At 49.0% G+C, this 12,765-nt stretch overlaps 1 protein-coding gene across 4 annotated transcripts in view; it reads right to left on the reverse strand.

Annotated features, from left to right (window-relative positions):
- Nucleotides 1–12,765, reverse strand: part of LIG1 (DNA ligase 1) — a 38,346-nt gene that overhangs the window by 17,900 nt on the left and 7,681 nt on the right. For 2 of the 4 annotated variants that reach the window (XM_069458407.1, XM_069458408.1), the window contains 8 exons: nucleotides 11,798–11,936; nucleotides 8,933–9,059; nucleotides 7,455–7,550; nucleotides 5,875–5,982; nucleotides 4,830–4,943; nucleotides 4,517–4,592; nucleotides 984–1,064; nucleotides 644–700 (listed from right to left, as the gene is read on the reverse strand). In XM_069458407.1, coding sequence (XP_069314508.1) covers nucleotides 644–700; nucleotides 984–1,064; nucleotides 4,517–4,592; nucleotides 4,830–4,943; nucleotides 5,875–5,982; nucleotides 7,455–7,550; nucleotides 8,933–9,059; nucleotides 11,798–11,936 — 798 coding nt within the window. Of the gene's footprint in view, nucleotides 1–643; nucleotides 701–983; nucleotides 1,065–4,516; nucleotides 4,593–4,829; nucleotides 4,944–5,874; nucleotides 5,983–7,439; nucleotides 7,551–8,932; nucleotides 9,060–11,797; nucleotides 11,937–12,765 lie in introns of all 4 variants that reach the window. The other 2 variants (XM_069458406.1, XM_069458409.1) reach the window with 2 other exon arrangements.

The raw sequence follows: 12,765 nt of genomic DNA on the forward strand, positions 1-12,765 counted from the left end.
AAGCTGGGATCCACTTAAACCAACATGGAAAGATATGGAAATGGGTTGACAGTAAAAGTATAAAGCTAAATGAGGTGGGCCCCACGATAATATTTATATAAACTAAATACACAGGGCTGAGTGCTGGGCTGGGGAGGACAAGCAGGGGCACAGGACTGGGGACAGAAGGGAGCCGGGTGTGGACCAGTGGTGCTAATATGCTGCCGAGAAGGACCAGGGTGGGCATCACTGGGAGTGGGGGTCTCTAGCGGGGGGGGAAACCTCTGCAAGTGAGAAGGGGGTCATCGCTGTAACCAAGACCCAACCTCCTTTCGCTAACACGGAGACGCGGCAGCAAGACTGCAGTTATCCCCAATGACTCAAAATGATCACACACTTTCTGCAGTTCCAGCCGTCCCGGGGTGGAGCCTGTTTCCCTACCCCAGAGATCTGGGCTCAACCTGGTGTCTTGCTTTGACTAAGAGAATGAGGCAGAAAGTCAAGAGGACTTGCAGCCACTCTCGTGACCTCTGTGGTCCACGACATTGTGCCTGAGTGTGGGGAGAGGCCGGGTTGGAAGGGTCGGGCAGCAGGAGGCAGCATCGACTGCCATGCAAGGGACAGAGACGGAAGAGCCTCCACCCAGGCAGGCCTGATCAATTACCGAGCAGAAACCTCCTCGATCTTCTCAAATGTGCGGGCCACGGCCAGATAAGGGACCCTGGGGAAGAAAAAGAGACACAAGTGCCATGTGTACAGCCCACACTGTCCCCCGTCCATACCGCTTCCCCACACCTCCCTGGGGACAGCCCTGCCAACACCCAAATGCACGAGAGCAACCCCGCTCACTGCCCAGAGCCGTCTCTCCGTCCCTTTCAATGCCGCTGTGTCCCCAGAACACGGGAGGGAGAGGCTTGACCGTTTCCTCCAACCAAGGCTCCGGCTGAGAGCCCCCCACGGTAACAGAGGCTGGAGCAGGCAGGCCGGGGAGGGAGAAGCCTCACTTCTGGCCTGGTTTCCAGCAGGCATCCTCGACGGGATGGTAGTTGTTCTTGGCAGGATTGTAGCTGGTTGGGTCCAGGGGTCTGTGGAGGCAAAAGGGAGACAACTGCGTGGATCCCTGGGCCAGGGAGAAGTCAGCCCTCCCACCACGATGTGCCAGGCACTGTTCGGGGCCCAAGGGCACAGACGTGAATGAAAACAAAGTTTGCTAATGTGAAGCTTACGTTCCAGTGGGAGAGTCAGAAAAAAGAAAACAAACCAAAAAAACCACATACACAAATAAATAATTTTAGGTGTCAAAAAAAAAAAGTTCCAGAAAACAAAATAGAGCCACACAGGGGCAGAGGACAGGAGGGGAGGTGCTATTTCAGGGGGTGCTCAGAGAAGGCCTGAGAGGAGACATCTGGGCAGAATGAGGAGACGGGGTGAGCATTTGAAAGGGGAGGGAAGGGGAGGTCCTGAAGGTGTGTCTACCTCCAGGAGGCAGCAGTCAGAGACAGAGGACAAGTGATTGTCAGAAATGGCACAAAAAAATGGTCACAATATCACTTGAAATAGAAAACAGGACATAAAGCCTCATATATAGTCAGACACCAATTTTGTTAGAAAAATACATTTACAAATACATAAATACAGACATGTACCCAGGAGGCACAAAGAGGCAATGGTGAAGAAAGCGTTGCTTAGGAATCAAGGAGACACAGGTCCCAGGCCTGGCCCTACCCCCACCTCCCTGTGTGACCTGAGGAAGCCGACCTAACCTCTCTGGGCTAATTGTTCCAATGTCTATAAAACGGCTAAAATATCTCCTTCCTTCACAGGATTACTGCAGAGATAAAGTTAACGTACCATTTAACCTCATTAATGAGGTCTCAGCTTGGGGTGCAAAATTGATGTTTAGAATCCCTCAAACATTTTTATTAGGATAATTAAACTTTAATCATAGAATTTTAAAGCTGAAAGTTTTTTTGTGCTTATATGTTCCATTTTTGGAGGCATAAAATAAAATCAGAGATTTTGGACTCACTGCATTCTACTTTCTAACCCAGTGTCCTTTCTGCTAAACAGCAGAAATTATGCCAAGCCCCACTTTTTGCCTTTTCTGTTAATTTCCTACTGTTCTTAAAGTTGGCCGGCCTCGGGGCTCCGATGCGGGGCCTCTTCTCTTCCTTATTTACGGTCACTCCCCTGGTGATCACCTCCAGCCTCGACTTTAAATTCCATCTGTATGTCGATGATTCCCAACTCTTCACTCCAGCCTCAACTTCTACGATGAAATCCAGACTCGCACCCAACCGCACCCTTCATCTCTGCACGTGATGTCCGACAGACGCCTCCAGCTTAACAAGGCAAACTTCTGCCCTAAACCTGCTCTTCCCACCCCGTCTTCCCTGCCTCAGTCAAGGCAACTCCGTCCTTCCCAGTGCTCAGGCCCAAACACTTAGTGACATCCCTGATTCCTCTCTTTAGTTCACAATCCTCATCTATCCGCTGCAAATCCTACCTGCTAAGGCAGGATCCAAAATCTGGCACTTACTACCTCTACCATCTCTTGCCTAGATTATCACAATAAACTCTTCTCTGGTCTCTCTGCTTCCACCCTCAACACTATAGTCTATATTCTAACCACTGCTGCCAGAGAGATCCCACTAAAGTACAAATCAGATTATACCACCGACTTTTCACAACCCCTCTCAAATCAGACTTAAAAACCAAAGTCTTGACAGAGGCTTACAAGGCCCTGCCGTACGATGGCCCTGACACCTCTGACTTCATCTCCTACTACTTCCCCCTTCGACTACCACTGGCACGCTCTCACCTCAGGGCCTTTGCACTTGCTATTTATTCCCTCAGCCTGGAACATTCTTCCCCCATGGCCCATTTCCTCATCTCTTTCAAGTCTTTTACTCAAACTTCCCCCTTCCAGTGAGGTCTTCCCCGGCCTTCCCATTGAAATTTGCAACCTCTCCACTTCCCCTGTTCCTGCACTACTCTCCGCCTCTGCACTCATCACCACGTGACATGTGACAGATTTTGCTCATTTATTCTTTATACCGTCTCCCGTTTGAAAACAAGCTCTATAAAAGCATCATTTTTGTCTGATTTGTTCTCTGCTAGATCTCCAGCACTTAAAATCACTGCTTGACACACAATGAGTCCTCGATAAATGTTTATTGAGTAGAGGAATAAATTCATGATTGACTAACGAGAAAAAAAATCTAAAAGTGCTCAGTTAAAACTGTTTGTTCATCATACATTGGCTGCACTTGCTATGGGCCAGCCCCAGTGCCAGGAGCTGGGCAAGAGGACTCAGCCCAGTCCTGACTCCGTGGGAAGGAGCCTGCAGTCTGGTTGAGGAGGTGCTTTACCAGGTGATAGGACATGAAAGAAAGTGTGACTCCAGGGCAGGGGACACACATCAGCTGGGGAATGAAAACAGAGAGCTCCCTCATGAGAAACACACATCAGCTGTGATGGAGGAAGAGGCACCAGCCGTCCCCAAGCAGGTGGGTGCAACATGAGCAGGGGCCGGAGGGAAGTATGTTGGGCAGAGTGGCCTGGGGACAGTGCTCTAGGCAGGGGCCAGCACACTCAGAAGCCGGGAGGAATGACAGGAAATGGTGCTGACGGAGCAAGGAGGAGGCTGGTGCTGGCAGGAAGCCTGTGATGCGAGGTGGGCAGGGCTAACTCATAGGGACCCGAGGAGCCCAGTGTTTATCTTGGGGTGCTGGGAATCACAGACGGGCTTTGTGCAAGGCAGGGGTGGAGTCTGATCCCATCACTTTATACGGTACTTATCTATCCACCCATCCATCTAGTCATTCATTCAACCAATCTTCAGCGAAGCCTCCTGTGTACCTATCAGGTGTCAAGGGAATCGGCCCAGACATGTCTTCAAAGAATTAACACAATTACGATGAGACAATTAATTGTTTAACAACCTATTCAGTGGGCCACAACTGCAATACACTGTGCACATCACGAGGGCCAGGGCAGGGCAGCTGTATGTGGTTCATCCCCATGGGCCGCCCAGAGAGGGGTTCAGTAAAGTTTAACGTGCCTGCCGGCTTTCAAAGCACGCTCTGAATCTGGCGAGTTCAGTGCGACAGGAACAAACCGGTAAGAAACGAGGCCAGAGAGGTGGGCAGGGGCCAGTGGCCAAAGGGGCTTAGATTTTGTCCTGGGGACACTGGGGAGCCATTGGAGGGCAGAGTCAACTGTGGGGTGTCAGAGAGGTCCCCCAGGCCCTATTGGGGGTCAGACTGAGGATGAAAGACCACTTGCCGGTGGTCAGGCAAGTGGCTGGGGTGATGGGTGGGCAAATTCCGCGCCTGGAATTCCGCCCCATGGTCTAGGAGCTGAGCGTGGTTATGCAACAGGGGCCAAATGTGGCCTACGAAGCCTGAAGTATCTCCTATCTGGTCCTTTTCAGAAAATGGTTTGCCAAGCCCTGAAAGAGGAGCAAGCCTGAGCTGGGAATGCAGGGAAGGGAACATGCCTGGAAGACATTTTCCAGACCCGGATGTTGACTCACCCCTTGCTGTCCTCCTTCCCTGGAGTGCCCGGTCCCTCTTCTTTCACTTCTTTTTTGACTGTTGGCTTCCGGGGTGCTGGGAATAAACCAGGAAATGGCGGGTCTTTTCTCCTTCTGATGGCCCCCACCCTTCCAGCCGTTCTCCACCCAGCACTGCCCTGACGCTTGGGGAGACAGGTGACAAGCCAGGAGAGAGGAGGGACACTTTCCAACCAGCAGGACAGCCAGAGGGATGTGCAGCGCTCTGGAGGGAAGCTCACCCACCTCCTGCCTGCACAACCCCGGGGAGATGAGGTGAGGGAGAGAAACTCACTGAAGAAGCTGCTGAGCGTCTTGGGGGCTCTGGGGAGAGGCTTAGTCTCGTCCTGTGCTTCCTGCTTCACGGCCACCTCGGGCTCTGAACCGCTTTCCTTCGGCTTCTCTGCTTCTAAACCGAGAGAGGTGACATGATGATGCAAACTGTTTCAACCTCAAGACTTTTTTTTTTTTTTTTTTAACCCCACAGTCATTCTGACCCTGCAGATGAAAAATATAACCAACTCTGTCCTTTTCCTTTCTGTAGCGTTTAAGTTTTGAGCTGAGATCTCAGGCTTGATGTTTACTACTCAGTGCTAAGTAACAAAATTCCAGCATTTGGCCTGAAATCGGAGCCTTAGGAATAGTGGCAAAAAGAAATCTCACCATGATTAGAAGAAAATATTCCCGCTTCTGCAGATGCAGAAAATCAGATGCAACTCTACATACCTAAAATTGTCCTGCAAGTGTTGTTTCCAACAGAGGGCTTTCATGGACCCCTGGACTGGAGGGTCATTCTATGGCCCCTGAGAATAGCTCAACCTCTAAAACACCGTAACTTAGCTTGGTTAATAAATTAGTGCTTAATAACTTAATTATTAATTCATAATCCTATACCTCAGTTTAGTTAATAAATTATTGCTCAATCAATAACATTTAATATGAGTTCCAAAAGCTATGAATATTTGTTGGAGAATGATTGGCTGTTTCCTCTTTTCCCACATGCATGAGGGAAAATAATTTAAAAAACCAATAATAAAACCTATGATTCTCCTAGATTCCGCATTTAAGCAATACAATTGAGAATCTAAGCTTTGTTTAAATTAACTGTCCTCCAAAGATATTTGACCTGAACGGGCACAGTGGCTTACACGCCTGGAATCTTTGCACTTTGGGAGGCCGAGGTAGGAGGATAGCGTGAGGCCAGGAGTTCAAGACCAGCCTGGACAACATAGTGAGACCCCATCTCCACACACACACACACACACACACACACACACACGATATCTGACCTCAAAATCAGGGAGATTGGGCTGGGGGCAGAAAGAGGATCAGAAACTCACTGGAGGTCTCTAGGGAATTGGGAGGTGTCATGGGCATGTCTTCCTCTTCTGCTTCTTTCTTTGTTGCCACTTCAGCCTTCGTCAGGCTTTCTTTTGGGCTCTCTGCTTCTGATGACAGACAGAAAAGTGATATGGTGAAAAACCACTTTGACCCCCAAGGACATTTCAACTGCAAAGACATTCTGGCCCGATTTGTTCTTTCTGGTACCAATCAAGTATGTCTGTAAAGTGATGAGAGGCATAAGACCCTGCTCCTGCTCAACTCTGAGCCGGGGGGGGGGGGGGGGGCCCTCTGAGGGAACCCACACCCCATGTTTGCCCGTGTGGCTGAGAAATAAATACAGTCAGTTTTTCCTTATAAACTATTCTTTTAGAATTATTCACTCCATAATAGGATTTGAAATGCATATGATAGCTTGTTATAGACAAAAATAAAACTTTTAAAAACTGACTGAAAAAAAAAAAACCATACCTCTAAGGTAACAATAAAAACTGCAAAAACTGGGGGAAAATTTGCCTTAGTAGAAAGAGGTCACTCCCTCCTTGCCCCCACCCCCACATAACAATAGCTAAAACTGCGCAATTTACAATGACTGATTAAAAGTTGCCAACAGGAAATCAAATCTTGACCAAATTCAAATCTGCCCTAGGAAAACTGAGCCTAGTGAGGACTTTCTGTTAAACAAACGAAAAACCTGGCAGTGACAAAGGCTGCAATTGATATACTCTCACAGAGGCCCCAAACCATCGATGGATCAGATCTTCGTGGCCGTTTCCCACATATGCACCAAAATGCAGGGCGCTCACAGAGGCACTGCACCGTATTTTACGTTTTCAAAGGAAACCCAGCGACATCTGTTGGACACTGCATGAACTACCAGCTTGAGGTCTTTTAGTTTTCAGTATTAGATCAATTCCTCGTAATGATGTATCTCTGCAAAGCTGGGTATTCACTGGTTGCTTTTATAAAAATCAAGCACTGCGCAAAAATCAACGTGGAACAGGGAATGAGGGTGGCATGGCTTGAGATGTTTTGCAGCACCTAGTGCACATCCCATTAACAAGTAAGCGGTTGGTTACTTAAGAACAAAATACAAATATTTTTTCTTTCACTGTATGTGTATTATCTAATAGTTGTTTGGACATAACTACTTAATAGAAGGAACTTTTAAAGTATTGGCCTAGGGATGCCATGAAAAATTTACTAAGACACTAAAGGGGCTGTGAGCCAAGAAAGTTTGGGAGCCTCTGCTTTATGGCAAAATTTACAAGAAAAAGAAATCATTTACAGGAGAAATATTTTCCATTAAGTAAATATGAAAATGGAAGCTAAGAATGGGAAACTGTGTATGAAGTAATACTGAATTAAGATGGCAAAACAAATGTACCAAAAAATGCATTCCAAAATGCTTTCACAACAAAAGTGCCTGCGTTGGTCCGTGGAATTCCGACCGACACGTCTGGAAGCCTAGACACAGGCACTGAATCAGCGGGGCCCAAACATCCTGGACCCTCGGGCCCTTGCCCTCCCTGGTCCCCTCAGCATTCACAGACACAATTCTTACCTGCTGGTGCCTCACCTTCCTCCTCCTTCCTCCTCTTGGCTTCTCGGACCTTGTCCTCACTCTGCTCTTCCAGGACATCCTGAATTGTCCGTTTCGGGAGCTGCTTCCGAGCTAGGAAAGCCAAGGGCTGGGTGTGGCTGACCTCGTGGCCTGTCTGCTCCCGCCCCGCCGAGCTCAGACCCACCGATGGCGCCCCTCCAGAGACTCTGTGCCCTGTCCCCTTCTCTGCCTGCCCACGGCCACTGCTCTAGCACAGGCCTCATCCTTCAAGCCCTGCAGCTTTCTGGCTGTGTGACCTGGGGCAGGTTACTTAATTTCTCTGTGCTTCACTTGTCCACACCTGCAGAATGGGAATAATCCCAACATGTAAATAATGATGTAACGTGCTAGGCATGGTACCCGCTCCAGAAGGTGCTCTCAATCTTAAACTTTCTAGAAGCCACATTAATGAAAAGAGGAAAAAAAACCAGGTGAACTTAGTTTTAGTAATATATTTTACTTAACTCAGTATATCCCAAACAGTATGGTTCCAACATGTTTTCAATATTAATATTTTTTTTTCCATGCTAAGTCTCCAAAATCTGATGAACTCACTGCATATCTCAATTCGGACACAAAATTTTCATCAGAAATACTTGATCTGTGTTTAGGTATCCCAAGTTGTTCCAAGTGGAAAGTCTTCACTAACTGAATCAAGTACCAGCTTTCGAATGCAGATTTAATTAAAATGACATGACAGTAAAGATTCAGCCCCTGTCATAGTCGCCATGTTTCAAGGCTCAGCAAGCCACATCGGTTGTGCTGCTCACACCACCCTGCATTACGTGTGGTCTCTCCCCCGTCCTTCCCCAGTACCAAACCTTCCCAATCCCCTTGGGACAAAGATGCTGTTCCTCAGGCTGTTTTCCCAGAACCTTCTCACCTCACGGCTCATCACCCTGAACCCTGCGCTCTCTGTGCCAGCACACCAAACCATTCGCGGTCCTCAAGGGCCTTCTCAGCTCATAGTGTCTCCCTGCCTAGAACTCTCTTCCCTTCTTCTCTCCCTGCTGCCTTTTCTTTGTCCTTCAGGGCTCAGCTTGGTTAACCTCTCTTCTAGAAGTCTCCTTTGGGCCGAGGCCCTGCCCTTGTGTTTCCACTGAGGTGTGTGGCCTCCACCACTGCACATAACAAGACTCACAATGACCAACATTTACTGGGTGCTGACTGTGGGCTGAGCCCAGTTCTTAGCAGTTTACAAGTGTTAACTTTTAACTCTCCTGACATTTCTGCGCAGTAGGTACCATAATTATCATCTTTGTTTTATAGATAAAGCAGCCTAAGCTCAGAGAACGTAAGTCATTTACCCAAGATCACACAGCAGAAGGATGGCAGAGCTGTGCTCTTATCCACAACACCAAGATCAGAGCTGTTTTAAGGATGTCCACGTGGACCAGAAATAAAGTGGGCAGAAAGATGGGCAGCGGAAAGGGCAGGAGCCCGTGTGTCCTTACCTGTGCGGCGCTTCAGGATCCCCAGTGGGGAGTTGCTCGTGGGAGAGGTGTCAGAGAGGGAAGGGCTGTTCTCAGGAGATGGGGCAGGGCTAGGAGGGGATACTTTCAGGCAGTCCGGGGCAGGTTTCTGGAAGAAAAAAGAAAGAGCAATTCTACAGTGAGGGTGGGAAAGGAAGGACTACATTTCCCAAACCTCTCTCTATGCCTACCCTCCTTTCTGGCCCCATGATTCCAGCCTCAACTCAGGTCTTGTCTTCTCTCACCTGGGCAATCACTCCACCCTCCAGTATAGTATGACAGTCCCAGATTCTCCCATCATAGACCCCAATAACAATTCTGCTTTCTAAAGTAACAGAATCTTTGATTGTTGGCTAGGTATATGATGTCTCAAGTAAAGACTATACTTCCCAGCCTCCCCTGCAGCTAGGTATGGTCATGGGCCTAAGGACTACATTTTCCAGCCTCCCTTGCAGCTAGGTATGGTCATGGGCCTAAGGACTACATTTTCCAGCCTCCCTTGCAGCTAGGTATGGTCATGGGCCTAAGGACTACATTTTCCAGCCTCCCTTGCAGCTAGGTATGGTCATGGGCCTAAGGACTACATTTTCCAGCCTCCCTTGCAGCTAGGTATGGTCATGGGCCTAAGGACTACATTTTCCAGCCTCCCTTGCAGCTAGTGGTAATAAGCATCAGTTCTACACAATGGGATGTAAGGGGGAATGATGTACATGTCTCTTGGTTCAAATAACATCCACTTAAAGTTGGATGTCCTCTTCCCGCTAACTGAATATGGATGTTCACTTGAACAAGGGCAACTAGGGATGAGAAGCAACAGTACAGAAGAGGCCTGGGCCTCTGGCTCTGAGACTGCCACGTGGATCCTGGACTTGTGTGCTCATTAGAGGGGAAAATAAATTGCTTGCCTAAGCCATTGCTACTGTGTCAACAACTGACTTAAGAACTGGCCCTGTGCCAGGTATTCAGTGACTACCTCTCAGCTCCAAGCCCATTGCTCTCCAATCTCCCTCGTGATGACAGGACCAGGACTCTGCAAACCTCTTTTTTGCTCTGGCCTCCAGCTGTGTCAGACAGTGCCAACACAGGGGCACTAGAGGGTACTGCACGACTGAAGGCACAGCAGGCTTTCCTGGGGCAGCTGATAGATTCAACCAATAATTTTTCCAACCCTTGCAGGGCCTGCTATGTGATGCCCCATCGGAGACACCAGCACCTCCTGCCCAGGGCCCCCTTCCTCAAAGATCTGGGTCCCAGGCCCTCAGGGCACCTCCTCCAAGCTCAGGGACCCCAGCAGCCATCTGCCAGCATGCCTGCCACAGAGGTCTGAGTTTCAGCTCCACAGCCACTGGGGTGGCTGCTGCATCCTGCAGTTGCTACCTCCATGGTGCCTCAGAGTTTGCTTTTTATCCCTTTGGGTAACTAGTTAACAACTGCATGCTTAGTTGACAATTCTTTACATTGAATTCCCTCTGTTTAAATCACTGGTGTGGTTTCTGTCCATTCAGACCTTGATGGATACAAGTCTCACAGAGATATTTCAAACACTGTCCAGGACCAAGCTATCTCTCTCTCTCTTTGGCTCAAAACCCTTCCACAGCTCCCTAGCAGCCCCAAGGCAAAGTCCAAGCTCCTAAAGGCATCCATGTCCAATCAAGGTTGTTAATCAGCTGACCTTGAGATAGGGTAATCAGCCTGGGTTATGCAGATGGGCCCAATGTAGTCACAGGGTCCTTAAAAGTGGAAGAGGAAGGCAGGAAAAGAGAGTCAGATTGAGATGCGACCACTGAAGAAAGGCACAGAAAGAGGCAGTGCTGCTAGCTTTGAAAATGGAGAAAAGCAGCCTCTAGAAGCTGGAAAAGGGAAGGCAATGGATCCTCCTCTGGAGCCCCCAGAAAGGAATGCAGCCCTGCTGACTCCTTGATTTCAGTCCCGTGACACCCATTTCAGATTCTTGACCCCCAGAACTGTAAGATAATAAACTTACATTGTTTTAAGCCATTATGTTTGTGGTAAATTGTTATAGCAGCAAAATGGGAAACTAATACAGGTGGTCAGGAAGTTTCACCAAGAAGGTGATATCTGAGCAAAGCCTGGAAGAAAGTGAGGGATCGAGCCACATGCGTATCTGGGAAAGAGAGTTTTAGGCAGGGAAAAGAGCAAGTGACCCAGAGGGGGAGCCCACCTGGAGAGCGTGAGAAGTGGGATAGACGGAGTGAGCCGAGGAAGACGTGTCAATGAGGTTGAGTATCGCCGGGCAGGGGGAGACGGGCAGATCATGAGAGGCCCGGTGTGTCTGCACAAGGACTGGCTTGGCCTAAGACGGTCACATCAGAGCTTCCCGCAGGGAGTGACGGGACCTCACCAGTGACAGACTGAGAAGTGCTGCACTTCGGACGTTACCCACAGAGCCATGAACAAGCATTAAATGACATTTAAACCGGGGAAGGAAGCCATCCAACATATTTGGAGAGGATGAAAAGCTCTCTGGCCACAGGAGAGACTGGATATATTTCTGAGCCCTTACTTTAAATCAGGCATCATTCTCGGATCTGTACGTGAAACGACTCATTTCATCTTCCCAGCCACCCCATGAGGAAGGTGTTACCAGGAGCTGCGTGTCACAGGCGAGGCAACCGAGGCACAGGGAAGTCAAGGAGACTGCTCAAGGTCCCAGGGCAGGGGCAGAGTTAGGACCGGGTTGTCCATCCCCAGGCACAGCCACTAAACTCATCCACCTCCTGGGGAATGTCTCCATAATTCTCCTGAGCAGCTGCTGCACTCAGTTCCAAAGGCCAATGGCAATTGTGGTTTCTTCTGGTAAAAATGGGCAGGCTAATGGGGACCTACCTTTCCTTTAGGGGGAGTCAGGGTTTCGTCGTCATCCTCCTCCCCTTCGCTGCCCAAGACCCGGGCCGCCTTCCTCCCCGGCCTCTTCACTGGAGAGTCGTTATCAGGCACCACTCCATTCCACTCCTTCAGAGCTGTTCTGCACAGCGGGAAAGGTGGGGTGGGCGGGTATCACAGCACGCAGAGTGGGGGCACTGCCCCAAACACCCCAGACTCTTCACTACATTTCCTTCCCTTCCTTTCCTTGCAATGCATTCAATGAACATTTTCTAGATGCCTCCTTGGTAAATACTCTATCATCCATCCATTCATCTGTCTTTCACTCCATCACATCTCCAGAGGCCCCCTGAATGCCCACCCCGTGCCAGGTGATGCTGAAGAGCAAATGGAGTCCCTATCTAGGGCAGAGACCGGCCTCCAACATTCATTAGGAGACTTTCTTTTAGTCATACAAGCTCCTGAGTTTTAGCAAGGTACATGGTCACCCAGCTAGGGACTACGCTTGCCAGCCTCCCTTGCAGCTACGCATGGCCACGTGATGAGTTCTGAGCAATAGCATGTAAGTGGCATGATGGACACATGCAACTTGCTCCTGACTGCTAGTGTCCATGTCCTCTTACCCCTGGACCTCAGACTTGCTTTGGCAATGAGATGAGGGAATCTGGGTCTGGGACAACCTAGTGGTACAGAGTCACCTACCTGCCCTAAATTGCCTGAACAACTCAGAGTCTTAGAAGTGAGAAAAGGGCAGCTTTTATTTTAACTAAGTCACTGTCACTTTGTTTACTGTTAAAGCAGCTCAATTACTTTGCTGACACTGGCTCTGAGGACCTCTCAGTCTGGTGAGGGACACAGACACAGCCTATCACAAAATGTCTTTTGGGGCCCGATACATTTTGAATTAAGTTTTTAACACTTGCAACCAAGAGAATTCTGACTCCCAAAGGAAAAAATTCACCATGTCCCAG

This window comes from Eulemur rufifrons, chromosome 24, assembly GCF_041146395.1.
Source record: "Eulemur rufifrons isolate Redbay chromosome 24, OSU_ERuf_1, whole genome shotgun sequence".
NCBI lineage: Eukaryota > Metazoa > Chordata > Mammalia > Primates > Lemuridae > Eulemur > Eulemur rufifrons.